The 21,073-nt window shown below is 39.6% G+C and overlaps 2 protein-coding genes across 4 annotated transcripts; one reads left to right on the forward strand and one right to left on the reverse strand.

Annotated features, from left to right (window-relative positions):
* Window positions 1–337: 337 nt before the first annotated feature.
* LOC133708072 (uncharacterized mitochondrial protein AtMg00810-like) lies at window positions 338–5,699 on the forward strand. Of its 3 annotated transcripts, XM_062133524.1 has the most exons (3): window positions 338–912; window positions 1,588–1,662; window positions 2,487–5,699. In XM_062133524.1, exon 3 carries the CDS (start codon window positions 4,604–4,606, stop codon window positions 5,591–5,593), a length of 990 nt encoding a protein of 329 aa, XP_061989508.1. In that variant the 5' UTR covers window positions 338–912; window positions 1,588–1,662; window positions 2,487–4,603; the 3' UTR covers window positions 5,594–5,699. The 3 variants fall into 3 exon arrangements, with proteins under 3 accessions (XP_061989508.1, XP_061989507.1, XP_061989509.1); XM_062133523.1 differs by having other exon boundaries at window positions 1,588–5,699; XM_062133525.1 differs by lacking the exon at window positions 338–912 and having other exon boundaries at window positions 920–1,904; window positions 1,984–5,699.
* Window positions 5,700–10,019: 4,320 nt separating this feature from the next.
* LOC133711645 (uncharacterized) lies at window positions 10,020–19,898 on the reverse strand. The gene is made up of 12 exons (XM_062137751.1): window positions 19,872–19,898; window positions 13,424–13,820; window positions 13,242–13,309; window positions 13,046–13,148; window positions 12,770–12,876; window positions 11,849–11,917; window positions 11,689–11,743; window positions 11,377–11,424; window positions 11,123–11,277; window positions 10,461–10,699; window positions 10,074–10,164; window positions 10,020–10,028 (listed from the first exon to the last, which is right to left on the reverse strand). The coding sequence occupies exons 1-12, from the start codon at window positions 19,896–19,898 to the stop codon at window positions 10,020–10,022; spliced, it is 1,368 nt and encodes a 455-aa protein (XP_061993735.1).
* Window positions 19,899–21,073: the final 1,175 nt, after the last annotated feature.

Raw genomic sequence — 21,073 nt, forward strand, 5'->3', positions numbered from 1 at the left:
TAATACCCCGAAAAATCCAAAATTAATTCCGTGAATTTTTAGAAATGATTTCACCATTGTGGGAGCGAGTACGAGGCTTGAAGAAGTTGTGGAATTAGTTCGAACGATTTTATTTCGAAAACGAACGTTATTTAGGGGGTCTCAAAAAGTGACTTTTTATACGTTCAAAATTTGGGAAAACTTCCTTCATGAAAGTTGTAGAGCTCGTCGATACGATCTCGTGCATATGCGGAACGCAAAAAATCGGAGTTCGTATGAGAAAGTTATGATCAATTGAAATTTGGGGAAATTTCTATAAATAGCAAAAAAATCCCGAAAATTTCCATTTTTTGGAAATTTTCTGCAGATTTTTCTCTCCCGAGCCCAGATTTCGGCCTCTCTCTTCCACCGTCCATATCTCCCTCCACAGACCTCCGATCGACTTGATTCCAAAAGTATTTTCATTCGCCTTGAAGTCAGTTAAAACTTCCTAGAAGACATCAAAGTGAGAAAAGAACCATGGAAGGCGCTAGGAGGCCGAGAAGCTGCACAGCTCGAGCTGGAATTCGCCCGATGCTGCTCTTCCTTCACCGGCCGATATCTCTCTCATCCGACCTCGAATCGAGTTGATTCAAAAAGGGATTTTGCTGGGCTTGAGCTATATTACAACTTTGTAGAAGACATCGAGGGGAAATAACCAACGTGGTAGCCGCTACAAGTCGAAGAACACGGTGCAGTCGAGCTGGAAATCACCTCCTTTCCCCACCGTCGTTCTCCCTCCTCCGGCCACCTTTTGCCGTGATTCTTGAGGGGATTCTGCACTTCTGAGGATGTAGATCATTTCCCCTAAGCTGGATTGCATCGATTTCATCTGTGGAGATCGAATTGGAACGAATTCAAAACTAGGGTTCTTCGGGTTTCAAACCTTATGAGGTAAAATTCTACTTTTTGGCTTATAATCTGACTTTGGTGTAGTTATGAAAGTTTCAATTCGAGTTAAGATGAAGAACTTTCGTGTTGGGAGTTTTGTCAAATTTTGATTTTGGATGGGCGGCGGTGCCGCCACTGTGATGGTGGTTTCCGGCGACCTCCGGCCACCCCAAGGACAGTTTCTGTCCATTTTTGTGTTCTACGTGTCGATACGATCGTTTGCATATATAATTCATAATTTTTGGATATCGTATGATTTAGTTATGAATTTTTACGGTTTTGATCAATTTCGATTGTTCGATTAATGATCTGTGAAGATCGGACCGTCCGATGGACTTGTAGTTTTGATATGTTGATCGTATGACTGTCCCGATGACTTTGTGTTGTCACGGGCGAAGATCCGACCGTTGGATCTTCGTATAATTGTGAAATAGTGATTCGGAGTGCGATTCGTGAGAATCCGACCGTCGGATTTTCATGAAATTTTGTGGAGATCTTTATAAGGAAGATTCAGGAAGATCCGACCGTTGGATCTTCGTGATAATTTTGGAGGATGATCCTAAGGGCGATCCGTGAGGATCCGACCGTTGGATCATCATATAATTTCGATCTGACCGTAGGATCGTCGTTTAATTTTGTTTATGAGTTGTTGGCTAAGTTAAGATCGCATTGGATTAGGTGATCGATTGATTGATTTGGCGGACGATGGTGAACCGTTGATTGGGCTGTTAAGAAGACGCAGCGGGATTAGAGGTGAGTAAACCTCACGTGGTTCATATTACGAACCCAATATATTTAATTGCTTTATTTTGTTGCAATCATATGAACTATTGTTGGTGTTGTTAGACATTCCTGTGTGAATGTCTGTATATATATTATTTACGTGAAATAATATGTATGGTTAGAGTTGTGTTGAGTTTATTGTTGAGAAACAATATATTGTGAGAGATGTCGAGTTTATTGTTGAGAAAACAATATATTGTGAGAGATGTCGAGTTTATTGTTGAGAAACAATATATTGTGAGAGGTATCGAGTTTATTGTTGAGAAACAATATATTGAGAGAGATGTTGAGTTTTATTGTTGAGGAACAATAAATTGTTGTGATCTGTGGAGATCAATAGGTCACGGGGTGACCATGACATACTATCAGTGAACCACGCTCTCGCGCCAGGTAGGTGGAACTGAATAGTATAAAATCGTGAACCACGCTCTCGCGCCGGGTAGGTGGAAACGATCAGTTAGAGCTCTAGTCTGTCTGCCAATTGTTGAGTGGTGTTGTGAGGGAAATGTTGAGGTTACTTGAGACTGTGAGTGGTCTTGTATGAGTGATGTTGAGGTTACTTGAGACTGTGAGGGGTCTTATGTGAGAAGTGTTGAGGATACTTGAGTCTTTTAAGTATGAGTTCTTAAAAGAGAGTCTCAAGAGTATCCTTTCTTTATGTTGTGATTATTTGTTGAGTTATAAGAATGGTAATTTAATAAATCAACAGTTCTTTCTTGTTTACTCATACGAGCTGTCAAAAGCTTACCGGGTTTGTGTTGTTGCAATCCCGGTACACTATTCAAATTGTGTAGCGGGCACTACTACAGGTTAAGAGAATCAGGACGGAGATCGAGCTGCGTTGAGTAGCTGCTTTTGTGTAAATCTGAATTACTTTGTGAGGTGTGTTATGCTCATTTAGAGCTTTACAATATTGCTTGTGAGAGTGAATTGTAATAATGACTCGAGGTTTCGAGATTTGGAGTTATGTATCGTGTGTGAGGTTATTTGAGAAAAAAATTCAGAACGTTTATTTATTTAAGGTGTTTAATTCATGTTTCGGATTTGAATTTATCATTCAAAATTCGGGGCGTGACAAAAAAGCAATTTGTTAAGTGCTGGGCATCTCTTGAGGAGAGGATATGATATTCATTTTCATGATAATGCTTGCTTCTTGTCAAAGAAAGATCAGCTTATTGCAAAGATTGGAGTGGCTGGAAATAATCTATTCCCTCTCAAGCTTGAAACAACAAATCTATCATGCTTTGTTGGTTGTGAGAAAGGAACTTCCAGGTTATGGCATGATAGATTTGGTCACTTGAATTATGGAAGTTTGAAGCTGCTAGCAACAAAAAACATGGTTGAAGGGTTACCCCAGATTAATGAAGAAGATGGTGTGTGTGAAGAATGCCAGTTTGGTAAGCAACATAGGAATCCATTTCCTTCACACTCCTCTTGGCAAGCAAAATATCCTCTTGAGCTTGTTCATTCTGATCTCTGTGGTCTTATGCCAGTACCATCTCTCGGAGGTAGCAAATATTTTATTTCATTTATTGATGATTTTTCAAGAAAAGTTTGGGTTTGTTTTCTCAAAGAAAAATCAGAAGCATTCCAAGTCTTCAAAGATTTTAAAGCAGAAGTTGAGAACATTGTTGGTCTGTCAATCAAAATTTTGAGAACTGATCATGGAGAGAATATATGTCCAATGAGTTTGAGAAGTATTGCAAAGATAATGGAATAAGGCATCAGCTGACAACTCGCTATACACCACAACAAAATGGTGTAAGTGAGAGGAAAAATTGAACTATAATGGAGATGGTAAGATGCAAGCTTAGAAGAAAGAAATTACAGAAAGAGTTGTGGGCAGAAGCAGTATCTTGTGCAGTCTATTTAATCAACAGATCACCAACAAAATGCTTGAAAGATTGTACGCCTCATGAAGCATGGTACGGAGTGAAGCCAAATGTGCAACATTTGAAAGTTTTTGGTTCTGTTGCATATGCTCATGTTCCAGATGCAATCAGAAACAAACTTGAAGACAAGTCAGAGAAGTGTATTTTCATTGGATATAGTGACAGAAGCAAGGCCTACAAGTTGTACAATCCAGAGACGAAGAGGATCTTAATAAGCCATGATGTTTTGTTCGATGAATATGCATTTTTTGATGAAGACAAAAATGATACAGCAAGCATTCCAGCTTTGGGAGATGAAGGTGGTACGTCCAATACTCAGGGATCGACATTGGATGTAGATGATTCAACTCAAAGTCCTCTTCCAAAATTCAGAAGCTTGCAAGACCTTTATGACTCCACAGAACAAGTTGCCAGATGATGTTGTTTATTTTGCATTCTTTGCTAGAGAGGATCTCATTTGTTTTAATGAAGCTTGTAGAGAAGAAAAGTGGAAGAGAGCTTTGGAAGAGGAAATAAAAGCTATTGAAAAAAATCAAACTTGGGAGCTCACAGATTTGCCATCACACAAGAAACCCATTGGTGTAAAATGGGTGTATAAGACAAAGATCAATCCAGATGGGTCTATCAACAAGCACAAGGCTAGACTTGTAGCGAAAGGGTACAGAAAAAAAGAAGGTGAAGACTACACTGAAGTATTTGCTCCCGTTTCCAGACTTGACACCATTCGCTTGGTAATTTCTCTTGCTGCTCAAAACAATTGGAAGCTATTACAAATGAATGTAAAGTCTGCGTTCTTGAATGGCTCTCTCCAAGAAGAAGTTTACGTTGAGTAACCCCCAGGTTTTGTGAAGGAAGGAGAAGAAAATAAGGTCTACAAGCTCAAGAAAGCATTATATGGTCTGAAACAATCACCACGGGCTTGGTACAGCCGCATCAATTCTTACTTTGAGAAGCATGGTTTTCAGAAGTGTCCATATGAACACACACCGTACATCAAAGGCAGCTCACAAGGAAGCTTCATGGTTGTAAGTGTTTATGTTGATGATCTTATTTTTATTGGAAATAGCTTGGAGATGTTGAATGAATTTAAGCTCTCTATGATGAAGGAATTTGAGATGACAGATTTGGGAGAACTACATCACTTTCTTGGAATTGAAGTTCAACAATCCAAGGAAGGTATTTTTATGTCCCAGGAGAGCTATGCAAAAGAGGTTGTTATGAAATTCAAGATGGAGCATGCTAATCCAGTAGTAACACCATGCATTACATGCTTAAAGCTAAGCAAAAATGGTGAAGGAAAATCTGTGAACTCCACAATGTTTCGGAGTTTGGTGGATAATTTGATGTACTTAATAGCGACAAGGCCGGATATCATGTATGCAGTGAGTTTGGTGAGCAGATTCATGGAGAAACCATATGCTAATCATTGGGAGGCTGCAAAAAGATTTTTGCGTTATGTTATTGGAACCATTGACTATGGTATTTTCTATCAAGCAAATGTTCCAGTGAATCTTGTTGGCTATACTGACAGCGATTTAGCCGGAAGTATTGATGACAACAAAAGTACTTCAGGTTATGTTTTTAGTCTTAGAAGTGGTGCAATTTCATGGAGTTCGAAGAAACAACCTATTGTTGCTCTCTCTACAACCGAAGCAGAATATATTGCTGGTGCTTATGCAGGATGTCAAGTTCTTTGGCTGAGAGGTGTTATGGAAAGTTTGCAGCATAACCAAAGCACTCCAACAACTTTGTTTTGCAACAATAGTTCCACAATTTCGGTAGCAAAAGATCCAGTTCTTCATGGGAGGACAAAGCACATTCGTATGCGATATCATTTTGTAAGGGAGCTGGTGAATAGAGGAGTTATTGAAGTGAAGTATTGCAAGACCGATGATCAGATGGCTGATGTTTTTACAAAGGCTCTTGGTGGACAGGTCTTCAAGGAAGATGTTGCAAGGTTGGGTGTCAAAAGAAAGTTTGGTTTACGGGAGGCTTTGTTGGAAAATTAAACCAAACTTGTTTCTTGGTTTTCCTAAGAATAAAACTGCTTTCGGTTATTGTCCTTTGATTTGCAGATTACCAGTTACTATTGTTATTAGTCTTTTGGCTTTCCATTGGCAGCCAGGGGGTTGATTGTTTAATGTCATAACAGTTAGAAGTGTTAAAGTCAGGCTCTTGATGCCTATATAAGTCTAATGTAATCATGCTATTAGAATTAAGAGAGAAGAAGTTTAAATAAGAATTCCCCCAGAAAACACTTGCTCTGTTCTCTTCCTTCTACAGAGGGATGGGGTTTCAGAATTTGGTGTCTTTCAACTTGTCGTTACTTGCAAAACAAGGGTGGAGACCGATTACCAACCCGGATTCCATTGCAGCAAGGGTGTTGAAGGCGAAATATTTTCCGACTTCGGATTTCTTGAGGGCAGAGGTGGGAAGTGATATGTCTTTCATGTGGCGTAGTATCTTGGCTGGAAGAGAGGTGATAGCTAGAGGCTTGCGGTTTCAGATTGGTGAGAGCAACAACGTATCGGTGTGGAACGACCTGTGGATGCTGCTCCCTTATAGTTTCAAGCCTTTCTCATCTCCCATGGAAGGTACAGAAAGTTGGAAGGTAGGTGACTTAATTGATCATGAGTAGAAGGATTGGTTACACCCTATGCTTGAGGAGCTTTTCACAGACAGAGAAGTGGAGATTATACGAAGTATACCTTTGAGCTTAAGGCCAGCAGTGGACTGTTTAGTCTGGCATCTGGCATTATGATAAAAAGGGCTTGTTCACTGTTAAAGGGGGTTACCATGTGGCACGTATTATGTCTTCCCACAATACTACCTCATCATCATCATCAGCTGGAACTAGTAGTGACGCTAATGGGATGTGGAGGGCTATTTGGAGGGCTCGTGTCCCTCCTAAGGTGAAAACCTTTGTGTGGAGATTGTTGAGAGGTATACTGCCTACACTGGAGTCTCTTACAAAAGGTGTGTCTTCTTAGTACATCTTGCGTTTTTTTGCAATAATAGTGTGGAGAGTGACGTGCATGTCTTCAAAGATTGTGAAGCGCTGGAGTGTTTTTGGAAGGCTGTGGGGTTGGTATTAACCCTAGGACTCAGTCACGAGTCTTGGTGCAATGGTGGTTTAGGGATGTGGTGGACCTCTTGCCTAGGGCTGATTTATTCTTGATTTGCTTGTGGGTCATCTGGTCTGAGAGTAATAGGATGGTGTGGCGCGGGGGACTTTTTAATCCTTTATGCATGGCAACGTGGGTTGTCCATCATCTGGAGGAGTTTCAGAAGCTGCATGTTGTAGCCACAAACGGACGTAGGAGACCAAAGGCGAGATGGTTATGTCCACCTAGTGGGCGGTTTAAAATCAATGTGGATGTTGCCTTCAAAATGGGTACTGAGCAGAATGGCCTGGGCGTGGTGATAAGAGATAGTGATGGGGTCTGTGTTGCAGCAATGACGAGGAACCTACCTAGTGCTCATTCAGCTTTGCATGTGGAGGCAGAGTCTATAGGGCGGGTTTGTTACTTGCCATACATGAAGGATGGTCGGAAGTTGAGTTGGAAACTGATTGTGCTAGCTTAGCTATGGCGCTAGTCAATCCTAATGCCGATTATTCAGAGATTGTTCGACTTATAGCTGACTGTAAGGAGTACATGAGTGCCTTTACTTTCATCCTAGTTCGACATATATATCGTGAAGCAAATAGTGTTGCTCACCGTTTAGCACACTTTGCTAGTTATTCTTGTTATAATGATGTTTGGATTGGAGAGACTCCCTCTATTATTGAGGGTGTTCACTTCGAGGATGTGTGTAATAATACTCAGGGTTTAGGCAGTACGTCCCCTTCGCAGTATATTTCTTTGAATAATAACATCTGATGGGGCTATGTTCCCCTCATTTCAAAAAAATAAAAATAAAATGTAATTAATGTTGAAGGAAATCGACTTTATGTGTCTTATCAAACTAGGATTAGTTTCATGTTTGTAATAGGTGAGAAAGTTTTAGAATTTCTAGTCCTATTTGGAATAGTTTTCCTTGTAACATTAGAACAAATACTTTGTAATTCCTATATATATATAGGGCTCCTATTCTCAATAATGAAATACACAATTCTCTCATCAATCTCTCTCGAATCCTTTATCCTTAAACACGTTATGAGCACGAGTTCTAACTACAAAACAAACAAAAAAATAAAAAAACCCAAAAATTTTCTTCATCATCGCTGCACCTAGCCAGCGCTAGCCCGACCACCTGCAGCACCTGCCGCACGCCAGCTGCCACCGACCGCGCTCGCTGCTGCCCGCCTGAGCGCCCGTGCGCTTGCAGCTCTGCACCACTGCACTGCTGCCCCTGCAGCCTTGTGGCAACACAGCTAGCACTGCTAGCATCACTAGCCCCCGTGCACCAAGAAGCCATCCCCAACCTTCCTATCTTCGGCAGCCCAAGCAAATAACCCATCTTCACAGCTGCTATACATCACCGAGCCTACCTAATCCTCCCAACTCGACCTACATCACTTCCAAGTACAAGATTTCAAGGTTTTCAAGCTACAAAATAACAAGAAAGTATTTACATTAAAGTTCCCACTTTTGAAATTTATTTTTCTTCTTCTTTTTCCTCTGGGACTTGCAACCTCCGTTCTTCTTCATCCCACCTTTCTTATAACGTGGGTTCGATTATTGAGAAAGCGGAATCGTGGGGATTCAAGCTATTAACGAACTAAGAGTGTTTGTAAGACTTCGGACTAAGAATGTCTGTAAGCATCGATTTATGACCATATAAACATCATTGTTTCGGTCTAATCCAATTATTGTTGGAAATCAATTTCTTGGTAGCATAGCTCGGAAATCTTACTTATATTAGTTTTTGTGGAAGCATTGACTCCGAAACTAACTTGTTCTTGCACTACTAGAATTTTTCTCATATACATTGGCCAGAAACCGATGTAAAAAAAAATTGTACACATGTGTTAGTGGGTGATGTAAAAGATCGCCAAAAAATAGACATCGGTTAAAAACCGATGTCCCATACTACAATAAACATCGGATTAGATTCTATAATCGATGTTAAACTGCTATTATGATCACAAATTGGTGTTTTTAGATATTGTTAAACCTTCATATTTATGCATTTAATGCTTAACGAAATATAGGTCCAATAGCACTAGTATTCATTTTAACATCGTTACTCACTCTAGAAACGATGTGTAATATATTCTTACACATCGGTATTTTTGAAATTTGCCTGCTGTTTATAAACTTTACGGGTACTTGCCATATATCACACTATTTAAGATTGAATCTACATTCTTTTGTATTACTTGACCGATGTTCATTATTATGTTAAACATCGTTTCCTTTTACGAAGTGATGTCCAAACTTATATTAAACATCAGTTTTTGAGGTTGACACCGATGTTTATACTTATACTAGACATCGTTTTTCATTTAATAAATCGATGTCCATTGCGTTGTTTTACATCGTTTCTTACTTAATAAGTCGATGTCCATTGCGTTGTTTTACATCGTTTCTTACTTAATAAGTCGATGTCCATTGCGTTGTTTTACATCGTTTCTTACTTAATAAGTCGATGTTCATTAGATTGTGTTACATCATTTCTTACTTAATATTTTGTTATCCACTGGCTAATGGAACATCAATTTTTTCTTTTAGAACTGATGTATTAGTTCTTATATGACTTCATTTTTATAGTTATAAACTGACTTGTAACTATTGCTAGGAAATCTAATGAGAATACATATCGTAAGTAAATAAATTTTGATTAATATTGATGCTCAAAGTACATAACAACATCCCAAGTATTTCTATGCATAACATGTCGAAATAAAACAAAAATTTAAGTCTAAATGGTACATAATACTAGAAATATAAACGAAAGCAAGCCTCGCCATACTTATATCCCATTTGTTCTTCTGTTTTCACCTGCAAATAAAATGAAATGAAATGAACAATTAGCTATAACAAGAAAAACAGAAGGAAAGAAAGGAAAGGAAAAAGGAAAGACAAAAAGACATTGACCTTACAAGACATTCCTATCCTAGCATCCATAACACAATCTGTTGGTTAACTTAACTATACCTTTCTGGGATCAAAAGTACTGAAAGTATGTGCCTAGGTTGATTATGAAAAGGAAGATAGAAAGTACTGACCCGAAAATGTAGATATCCGATGGCTCTTCTGAAGAAATCCAATCATCAATATCAAGGTTTTCATCCGGAACTCTTCCAGCAATATTCCAAGCTTGCAATAAGTGTACATGTAGTAGGTATTAGAACCATAATTGAAATCTAAAGCATGGTAGAAATAAAAGCTAGAATCAAAGGACATGCTCAGTTTCGTTTGGCTCATAGGAATCTCGTAAAATTCCCCAGTTCACATTAGGAGAAAAGGTTAAAATGTAGAGAAGAGTCATTTAGACAAGCTAGATAGTGATGTTAAAATTAAAAATTAAACTTCCTCTACTCACCTTCCTATCGACCCAGAGCTTAATGGAGAGTACATCGATGGTAGCCAGGTTCGAGACCTTGACAAATTCCTCCCTCGTGCACAACACTGCACTATACAGAACTCAAGTACTGCCAATTAAGGTAGAAATAGCAGGAATAGCTAGGGTTAATTTAAGATCTAACATGCACTTCACAGTCTTATACATGAAATGAGCTCTAAAACTAGTATCTGTGGACTTCCCTATGTGAATGATAGTCAGGACGAACCTAGTTTCACTGTAAATGTAACACTATTCTGTCTTGTAATACTAACTGATTTGATTTCAATAAAAAAAAATCCTGATTTCTAATAAACATTGGATCACAGCTATTTGCATAAAACATTCTGAGATTCAATAACAAAATACCTATTTTCATTAAGTTTATGAAGCGTGGAGATTCCAACAGCTAGGACAACTGCGTCAGCACTATACATTTCTTTGCCACAAACTACTTCAGAAATACAGCCAGTTTCCTCATTAAACAAAAGGTCTGTTACACTTAGACCTTTCTCAAACTTGCAACCTTTGGTTGTCATAGACTCCATCCACGGCTTAAAGATCTTTTCCCTAGTTGTTCCACGACACAACACTAGATCAAAATCTTTCTGAAAAAAAATATACGATTACATTTATCAGGAAGGAGAAGATACAATTGAAAAGTGACAAGTGATTGGACTTATTTAATACAATTATTACAATAACAAAAAAGACGTGATAATGCCATGCTAAGTGTACTAGAAATCTCATTATGGGGAAATCCTGTACAGGTAAAGTAGAGACTTGTGTGGTATTTGGAATAAGGAATATATCATAGGACTTCAGAGAGGATACTTTATGAGAGTCATGAATTTTTTTTTTTTTCCAAGAGTGATAGTTTGCTGCGGTCTTTATTTTCCAAAGATGGTAGAATTTGATGTCAAAAACTCATTATGGACTCCTATGACTATTAGTCAGCCTCCACTAAGATAATACTAATAGTATGTGAGAGCTTTATAAATAATTCTGAACACTTAAGAAAACTATCAAACCTGGTAAGCAAGGATGTAGGATAGCAAGCCCAGAGTAGCAGCAGCACTACATTGTTCTGCTGGTGCAAACAGACCCACTTGAAGCAATGGTGCTAGGACTTTCTGATAAAGCTTTTGTGAGCAGCCAAACTGCGTAAAGAGCTCCCTTGAAATAACTACCAGTAAAACCTCTTAATAACTTCTGTTTATTCAGACATATGTGATAATTATTAACCCAAATGCTGAAACTTACTTCTAGTGATAGAGATCCTTACTTGAGTCATATTTTCTCCAGGCAGTATCAGTATTGTCAAAGTCGATTACTGCAAAGAATATGCACTTATGAGTTGGGAAGTGCATGACTCACAAGAATTAGATGAAATGCCTTCAAAAATTTCCTCAACACACACTACAAGCAACTCTACGCCGCAATCAGTTTTTGCCTTTCCAAATAAAACAATTGAGTAACATTTTGATAGAAGATATATGAGTAACAGAATTCACTAGGATTTTATACAATATCCTTCAACAAATAATTGGTTGCTCATTAGGCATTGAAAGTTTAAAACCAAGAAGGGAAACTATACCTGCAGCCGTTAAAGGAAGTGAAGTTAATCTATCAACCAACGGAAACTGAACAAACTGCACAAAATGCACATTATACCGTCTCATTCATCACCAAAAGGCTGCTAACTTTTCCACTGGAATTAGAAATGGCACATAAGAAGGTGAGCGAATAATATATACCTGTGAATAGTACAAGGTTCCTAATGGAGTTGGCAACTGAGGAAGGTCTCGAAATACCGGAAATTCAACCTGCAGAACATTCTTGCCAGTGTTAACACATCTCAAAGCCTTTAAAATCAATCCAAATCACATTGTAAGCAAGAAATGCCACTACAAAAAAGGTGTTGATTACCTCCAATCCCTCAGCTGAATATTGCGCAAACTTAGTCCAGTTAGTGAAGGGTTTAATCTCTAGCTCATCAACAAGGCTGAATATATTCCTGTAGGGATACCAATAACCTAAAACAGCAGTATCATAATATATCAGAATCCAACAAAGTTAAAAGTATTGGTAAAACCAACTTCAGTAAAAACAAGTGAAAAACATGCATGATCAGCATAACCCAGATTCCAAAATCCAAAAAGTAACAAAAATGCAAAGCAAAAAAAAAACAGAAGTTGTGAGTAAGCATAAACAAATAGTAACATAAGAGTGCAGAATGCCAATTTGTGAGTAAGATTAACAGCGGTGGAATAAAGACAGCAGCTTTTTCTTACTTCTTGTATGAGAGTTCCTGGTGGAGAACTGTAATGAGGCAAATAGGCTGTGACAAAGACTGCAACCAAAATCTTCTGAGGAAACCTCTCCATGGCTAGAGATATAGGAAGGCCACCGTAGCTATGGCCAACCAGTATGACCTTCTCATCATGAGGAATAGAAGCCATGAAATCCATCAATGGCTTGGCATAATCCCAAATTGAAGCGACCTCGTCCACCTGCTTGGAGTTGATCCCAGAAGCACCAAGGTCCAGAGCAGTGACACGGTGACCAGCGCCCCGGAGTAGGGCGATAAGCTTGTACCAACACATCTCAAAGCCTTTAAAATCAATCCAAATCACATTGTAAGCAAGAAATGCCACTACAAAAAAGGTGTTGATTACCTCCAATCCCTCAGCTGAATATTGCGCAAACTTAGTCCAGTTAGTGAAGGGTTTAATCTCTAGCTCATCAACAAGGCTGAATATATTCCTGTAGGGATACCAATAACCTAAAACAGCAGTATCATAATATATCAGAATCCAACAAAGTTAAAAGTATTGGTAAAACCAACTTCAGTAAAAACAAGTGAAAAACATGCATGATCAGCATAACCCAGATTCCAAAATCCAAAAAGTAACAAAAATGCAAAGCAAAAAAAAACAGAAGTTGATGATTACCATGGATACCCACATCATCAAGACTATCATTTTCAAGTACAGTAACATCAAAGCCCTGGCTACAGAAACCTTCATGACTAGATAACACAGTTCGAAGCCTCCTCTGCAAAACCCAAAACCTATAACTCAACAAAAGTGCAAAAATTTCCCACCAAAATCAATCACAAACAATGAGAAGAATCGAGAGAGAGCAAACCAGATATGGAGAATGCCCAGAAAGCTCAGAACATGAATGCCCAGAAAGCTCTAATGCAGCCCACAAAGCTTCGGTAGATGAAACACAAATCCTTGGAAGCAAAATAAGAAACAAAATCAGATCAGTGAATTAAGGACTCACAAATCCTTCGAAGACATGCATTGAACAAATTCGTCAATTACCTATGACAAAAAGCTCAAATTTTCTCCAAAAGGTCGACCTCGATCTCTGATTCTCTTCACCGTCTTCGAGAAGAGGAGCTGGTCCGAGGCGGAAAAGGAGGAGGACGAGGCGGGTCGGGTTGTGATTGTAGCCGGAGAATGAAGACGAGGAGGAGGGTTGTGGTCGGAGGTGGAGAACGAAGAGGTTGATTCTCTTCACCGTCTTCGAGCAGAGGAGCTGGTCCGAGGCGGAAAAGGAGGAGGACGAGGAGGGTCGGGTTGTGATTGTAGCCGGAGAACGGAGATGAGGAGGAGGGTTATGGTCGGAGGCGGAGAACGAAGAATGCGAGGTCAGTTTTTGTCGGAGGAGGAGAACGAAGGAGAAAATGGAGGTTTGGTCGAATAGTGTTAGGGCTAGCTGAAGTCAATGTTAGTCCAAATATGTCTAAGTGTGGGAATCTCATTTTCCTCCCCCGCGCTTCTTTAAAAAATTTTAACTTAGCCGCTCAGCGTTTTTCTCAAAATTCAAACAAAAGTTTTGTCACCGGCTAATTTCAAAACCGATGTTAGTAATATGCATAGAAATCGGTTTTTGAGGAATCGATGTTAATGACATTGTTTTACATCGCGTGTATTTCTCACCGATTTAATTGTCATGATGTCTATGAGCATAATTCTAGTAGTGTTGTTTCATCTTTCAGGATGTCAAACACGAACAAACTCAATTTTGTTCCATTAGATTATGCAGGCAAAAGGTACTTAATATGGATCATTGATGTCGAGATCCACCTTATTTCCGGTGATTTATTGCATACTATCCAAGAGCTTTGTCCTATAGAAACAGCTCCAAACCCTCAAACTGAGAAAGATAATTCCAAGGCACTTGCCTTCATGAAATGTCACATGGATAGTGACCTCCAGTTTGAGTTCATAAATGAGGATAGCGCTATAAAGCTTTGGCAAGCGCTTCGCGAACGATATGGCAATGTTCGTGACTCCATCCTTCCAAATACAGACGCAGAATGGAAAAATTTTCGCTTCTCTGAATTTGACACAGTCATGCAATTTTATTCGGAAGCTCTCCGCATCAGAGCAATGATGCGTCTATGTGGAAAGACAATCATAGAAGACCAATTGATTGAGAAAACCCTCAATACCTTCCCCTTCTATGCTATGAGGTCCTCTGATTTATTTCGGACTCATGTAAATGCAAGACGGATCACAAGTTTTCATCAGCTTATTGAAGCTATGGCCACTGCTGAAAGACATGGCAACGAGCTTGTGAAAAGAAAAATTGATAGGCTTCAAGATAGCCATCAAGAGCATCGTCCTATGGCTAGAGAAAGTCGCCATCGACGTCATGATCCATACGATCGAAATGCTCATGAAGGTAATCGCCTAAGGCGACAATCACACGACCGTAGGAGGCGTGATTTTGAGGGACGAAGGGTTAGAAACCATGGAGCTAATGTTGGCCATGGTTATCATTTTCCAATGCCATCAGTCCTAGGGACTATGCATATTGCGCCAATGTGGTTCAATCAAGAGAGAATCCTCTTTATGGTGTCTATTTCTAATATAGAACGTTTGATCAATGGACCTGAATTTCCAATGTACCTACGAAGGTAGTTGCATCATGGTGATCAAGACATCGAGTTCACAAAGACTTTAAATAAGCGATGAAGACAAAATGCCTCAAGTTTTGAATTAAAATAGTCTTTTATTTTTCCAAGAATTATGTAATGGCAACTATGCCTTAATCAATAAAATGAGTTATTGTATTAACTCTTTCTCACTAGGCGTACTCAAAAGTAATTGTGATGTCTAGGAAAGGTTTGAACTGAGAGAACGGTTTTAAAAGTGAGCAATGCTCCACCAAAATCTCGTCTTACCTTACCTGGTCAAAACCAAATTGAAATTACCAAACGATTGAGTGACTACAATGTGTCTAAAATTTGATTTTTATTTTTGGATTAGATTATGGTCACGAAACTTTGATGTAATCATTGGCTATTATTATAAAGTATCGGTTTATTTTATTCCATGTCTTGGACATATTTTAATTTTAAACTTTATTATTTTTCAGTATGTTTCCCGGAGAGCTAGAATGCCTCGTGGATAGTGCGACTACACATACCATCCTTCGAAATAGGCAACTATCTCTATGGATGACGCCTACTCGATCTTCTGTGACTACGATGGCTGGATTATCTCAATTGATTCATGTTAGAGGGCCAACCCAATTTATGTTGCCAAATGGCACAATTTTAAATGCCACCGAAGCTCTTTATGCTCTTAGGGCAGGAAGAACCCTATTGAGCTTCAAAGATAAGAGCCAATGGTTTTTATGTGGAAACACATTGTGAGAATGGACAAGAGTTCCTTTGCATCACCTCTAATGACTACAGACATAAAAGAGTCTTAGAGAAACTTATGTGTTGATCTAGTTGGTTGTATGCAACCACTATTAGAATAATTGAATCCAATCATGTTATGAGAGATGATTTATGGGATTCCGACACATATAGGCTTTGGCATGACCATGTGGGATATTCAGGTCGTGACATGATGATCTGTGTCTTAAAGACTTCACATGGACATCCATTTTTCAGAACGCAAAGACGTAAAAGTCAGATTTTGGACCCCGAAGGAGCCCCTGCGCCTCACGGCATTGTTCACCCCCAAAACCGGCCAGCCTTGGCCTGCACTGTCATCCCCTTGTGGCCTAAAGGTGGCTTTGACTCCACTACAACTCCTTTGTCTCCAATTCCTACTTCTAAAGTCACTTGTGACTTCATGGCTCAACCAAAATCCTCATTGGTTGTTTCTAAAGCCTGTCATTCGTTCTGCAAAGCCTGCTCTTTAGCAAAATTAGGATTGAGACCATCCTATGCAAAGGACACTAAAGAAAATATACCATTCTTACAAAGAATCCAAGGTGATATTTGTGGACCTATTCAACCACCATGCGGACCATTTAGATATTTTATGGTGTTGATTGATGTATTGACACGCTGGTCACATGTCATGCTTTTGTCCACAAGGAACGCTGCATTTGCTAAACTCCTAGCACAAATTATTAAGTTAAGGGCTCACCATCCTGATCATCCTATTAAGTCTATCAGATTAGACAATGCTGGGGAGTTTACATAAAAAACGTGTGATGATTATTGCATGTCCATTGGGATTGAAGTTAAACATCCTGTTCCTCATGTTCACATCCAAAATTGTCTAACAGAAGCCACCATTAAAAGACTACAAATGGTCGCTAGAGCATTAGTTATGCGCACCAATCTCCCTATTTCTGTTTGGGGCTATGTAATATTGCATGCAGCTGTGCTTATTCGTTTGAGGCCCACTGCCAATCAACCCTTTTTCTGCGTCCTAGATGGTGACTGGGTATGAGCCTAATGTCTCACACTTACGCATATTTGGGTGTGCAGTTTATGTGCCAATTACGCCGCCACAGCGCACCAAAATGGGTCATCAATGACGATTAGGCATTTATGTTGGATATGATTCTCCAACGATTGTCCGCTACTTGGAACCCTTGACAGGCGATCTCTTTACAGCTACATTTGCTGATTGTCACTTTGATGAGACAGTCTTCCCGTCGTTAGGGGGAAATAAGAACATAAATATTCAACAGGAACGACAGGAATTGTCGTGGTCTGTCCCCACTATGTCTCATCTTGATATCCGAACCGCACAGTCTGAAATTGAAGTGCAGAGAATTCTCAATCTTCATAACGTAGCAAAATCGATGCCTGATGTGTTTTCTGATATCGCTAAAGTGACGAGATCACACATACCTGCTGCAAACATGCCTGCAAGGATTGATGTTCCTGAAATTAGAGGACATGACACCACCTCAAGAGTACCTGAGAATGGCGCCAACGTCCCCTTCCTTGGTGATGTTGTGGCTAGGCCACGGCTCCTGCCAGGAAGTGCGGGAGGCCTATAGGTTCGATGGATTCTCGCCCAAGGAAGAAAGCGAGTTTGGCACAAAATAATCCATTAATCATCGATACAAATAATCCATCTCATGAGAATATTCCGGATTATGGTTATGTTCAAGAGACATCATTGGAGGACGCTCTAATGTCAGAACCAATTCCAAAGAATAGAGAGATCTCCATGAATTACACTAGTGTACATGAGATGATGTATAGAAATTCTATGACTATTGATGATGCATTTGCATATCATGTTGCAAAAGGAATTATAGAATATGATGATATTGAACCTCGCTCTGTCGAAGAATGTCAACGAAGAGCGGATTGGCCTAAATGGAAATATGCAATCCAGGCTGAATTAGATTCACTAGCAAAGAGACAGGTATTTGGGCCTATAATGCAGACACCCCCAGATGTAAAACCTGTTGGCCATAAATGGGTCTTTGTTAGAAAACGTAATGAGAAATATGAGATGGTTAGATATGAAGCCCGCCTCGTAGCGCAAGGTTTCTCACAACTCCCTAGAATCAACTATGAGGAGACGTATTCTCCCGTAATGGACGTTATAACGTTCTGCTACCTTGTCAATTTAGTAGTTTTAGAAAAAACTTGACATGCAGCTTATGGATGTGGTTATAGCATATCTCTATGGGGATCTAGATTCAGAGATATATATGAAGGTCCCAGACAGACTTCAATTACCCAAGTTAAGTGGCTCTAAACCACGGAGTGAGTTTTTGATAAGATTAAAACGCTCACTATATGGATTAAAACAATCCGGACGGATGTGGTATAACCGTCTAAGTGACTATTTGATTGGGAAGAGATATATTAATAATGAACTATGCCCATGCGTGTTCATTAAAAGAACAAGTTTCGGATTTCCAATCGTAGCAGTTTATGTCGATGACATGAACCTAATTGGAACTCTAGATGAGTTAAAAGAAACTGCTAAATATTTGAAATCCGAATTTGAGATGAAAGATCTTGGGAAAACACGGTTTTGTCTCGGTTTAGAACTCGAGCACCATAGTGATGGGATTTTAATCCATCAATCTGCATATACTCAGAAAATCCTAAGGAGTTTTAATGAAGATAATGCAAAGCCTATGAGTACTCCCATGATTGGCTGTAGTCTTTAGTCCGGAAAAGATCTGTTTCGTCCAAAGGATGATGACGAAAAATTATTAGAGGCTGAAGTGCCCTATTTAAGTGCAATAAGAGCATTATTGTACTTAGCTCAATGCATAAGACCGGACATCTCATTCGCAGTGAACTTGTTAGCTAGCCATAGTTCTGCGCCAACATGTCGCCATTGGATTAGTGTAAAGACAATCTTTCGATACCTAAGAGGTACGATAGATATGGGCCTATTTTATCCTTACAAAGAGAAGAGGAATGACGGAAGAATGGGATTGGACCCCATTAGGCCTGGTGCCGCTGTCCACCATAACACCATAGCAGGCCATATTGCTGCCACCGCCGCCGCGACCACTAAGGGTAGCCGGCCTAACCCACCTCTCTTACATGAAAACGACAATGATGTTTTGATGGGTTTTGCTGATGCATGATACTTCTCTAACCCTCACAAAAGTCCTCCTAAACTGGTTATGTCTTTACCATAGGAAGCACTGCGATATCTTGGAGGTCTACAAAACAGATATTTGTTGCTACTTCCTCAAATCATGCAGAGATTATTGCTCTACATGAAGCTGTGCGCGAATGCATATGGCTAAGGGCTGTAATTAGACATATTCGAGGAAGTTGTGGTTTGAAGTCTACCATGGATGAACCTACATGTATTTATGAGGATAATGCAGCTTGTATTGAGCAAATGAATTTAGGTTTCATAAAAGGTGACAACACCAAGCATATATCGCCTAAGTTCTTTTATAATCGGCAACAACAATCACTTCTAAAGATTGAAGTGAATCAAATCCGATCAGAGGATAATGTAGCGGACTTATTCACTAAGTCGTTACCAAAATCTACCTTCGAGAAACATGTGAAGAGCATCGGATTAAGCAAGTTATCTGAACTCCTATGATTGTAGCAATCAGGGGGAGATATCGACATCAGGGGGAGTCATGATATCTACATGTTCGATCTCGAAGAGTGAAGGACGTGTTGTACTCTTTTTCTCCTCCTTGAGCTTGTTTTTGTCCCACAGGGCTTTTCACTCAAGCAAGGTTTTTAACGAGGCAACGGATGAAGCGTCACCACCAAGTTTGAGCGGCACAAGGGGGAGTGCTGAAGGAAATCGACTTTGTGTGCCTTATCAAATTAGGATTAGTTTCATGTTTGTAACAGGAGAGAAAGTTTTAGAATTCCTAGTCCTATTCAGAATAGTTTTCCTTGTAACATTAGAACAAGTACCTTGTAATCTCTATATATTAGGGCTCATATTCTCAATAATGAAATACACAATTCTCTCATCAATCTCTCTCGAATCCTTTATCCTTAAACAATTAAGAAAAAAAAAAAAACTAAAGAAAGAAGAAGTAGATACATACCTTGTCATCAATAGCATGCAACTCCATCTTCTCACACAGTAATCAAAGTTTCCAATCAACCATTCTATACGAAACATATTCCATAGATAGGTGGGCCCCCCTCCGATAGGTTTGGAGCCTTGATGGAAAAGGTGGTCAAACTATTTCCATAATGACAGAAGGAAAACCGTCGCAAGCTTCGACTAACCACATTGATAGATTCCAAGGGCACGCAATAATGTAAAATCAAGCCCTCGAGCAGTGGAAATTTGAATCGAGTCCTTCAAACCATCCGTAAGCAAATCTTGATCTAACAAACTCCAGATTCTTCAGTTTCCGACAAGATTCAATGTTGAAGTCCTCATTGCTCATGTGTAAGAACATGAAACTCTAATCAATGAATCTGAAAACTTCAAGATTCGATGCTTCAACTTTGATTTTGATGTTGCAGAAGCAAATTTTCAATGATTTGAGGGTCGAACTAGAAAGTATAATGTCCAAGCCACTACATGAAGCCAATGACAAATTTTCAAGTGAAGGGAATCCCGAGATCAAATGTGAGAAGGAGAGGTTACTCATAAACTTCACAAACTGGAAAGCCAAAGTTTTCAAACAAGGCTCAAACTTGTCCTTGAATCTCATACTTTCCAACTTTAGAATAGTCAATGATCTTGCAAAACTGAAAACTGCCTAAGGGAAGTAGTAGTGTCTGGCTGTCTGCATTTGACTCCACATCGGATTGGTCGTTTGAAGCCAATATCTAACTCTCTTGCAATATCTATAAAGCCACTGCAACTTCTCTCGAAAAGGAAAAGCTGCCTGACCCCTGCTTTCAGAAGCCAGAAGCCAGCAGCGTACTGTAGCGGAGATTACTGTAGCTAAATGAATCTTTCTAAATGACGGAGTCTATCCTTCCTTGGTGATGCAATTACGGATTGCCATTACCCCTTCGAGATGAGATCTCAGACTGCTTCATTTTCATCTCTATCCCATCTCTACTCTCCCTCTGACGCCGCTGGGCTCTCATCACAGACCAACCATCGCTCTCCCACAGACACCGCCTCAGCCTCTCATCACCGACTCCGCCTCAGCCTCTCATCTCTGACGCCGCATCCCTCTCCCTCTGACGCCGCCTCAGCCAAACAATAATCACTAAAACCCGAAGCACAGAGCAACTGAAATTATTGTTGGTTAGAATTATGGATGAGAATCGAGTGTATCAA

The sequence above is a fragment of the Rosa rugosa genome, chromosome 5, assembly GCF_958449725.1.
Source record: "Rosa rugosa chromosome 5, drRosRugo1.1, whole genome shotgun sequence".
Taxonomy (NCBI): domain Eukaryota; kingdom Viridiplantae; phylum Streptophyta; class Magnoliopsida; order Rosales; family Rosaceae; genus Rosa; species Rosa rugosa.

What these genes read in the sequence shown, in the direction of transcription:
- LOC133708072 (XM_062133523.1), top strand. Translation starts at nt 4,604, where the DNA reads ATGGTTGTAAGTGTTTATGTTGATGATCTTATTTTTATTGGAAATAGC.
- LOC133711645 (XM_062137751.1), bottom strand. Translation starts at nt 19,898, where the DNA reads ATGGAGTTGCATGCTATTGATGACAAG. An exon ending in CCTACATCCTTGCTTACCAG is followed by an intron (nt 10,700 to 11,122) that starts GTTTGATAGTTT and finishes ATTTTTTTTCAG; the next exon opens with AAAGATTTTGATCTAGTGTT. An exon ending in CATAAACTTAATGAAAATAG is followed by an intron (nt 10,165 to 10,460) that starts GTATTTTGTTAT and finishes AGTTCTGTATAG; the next exon opens with TGCAGTGTTGTGCACGAGGG.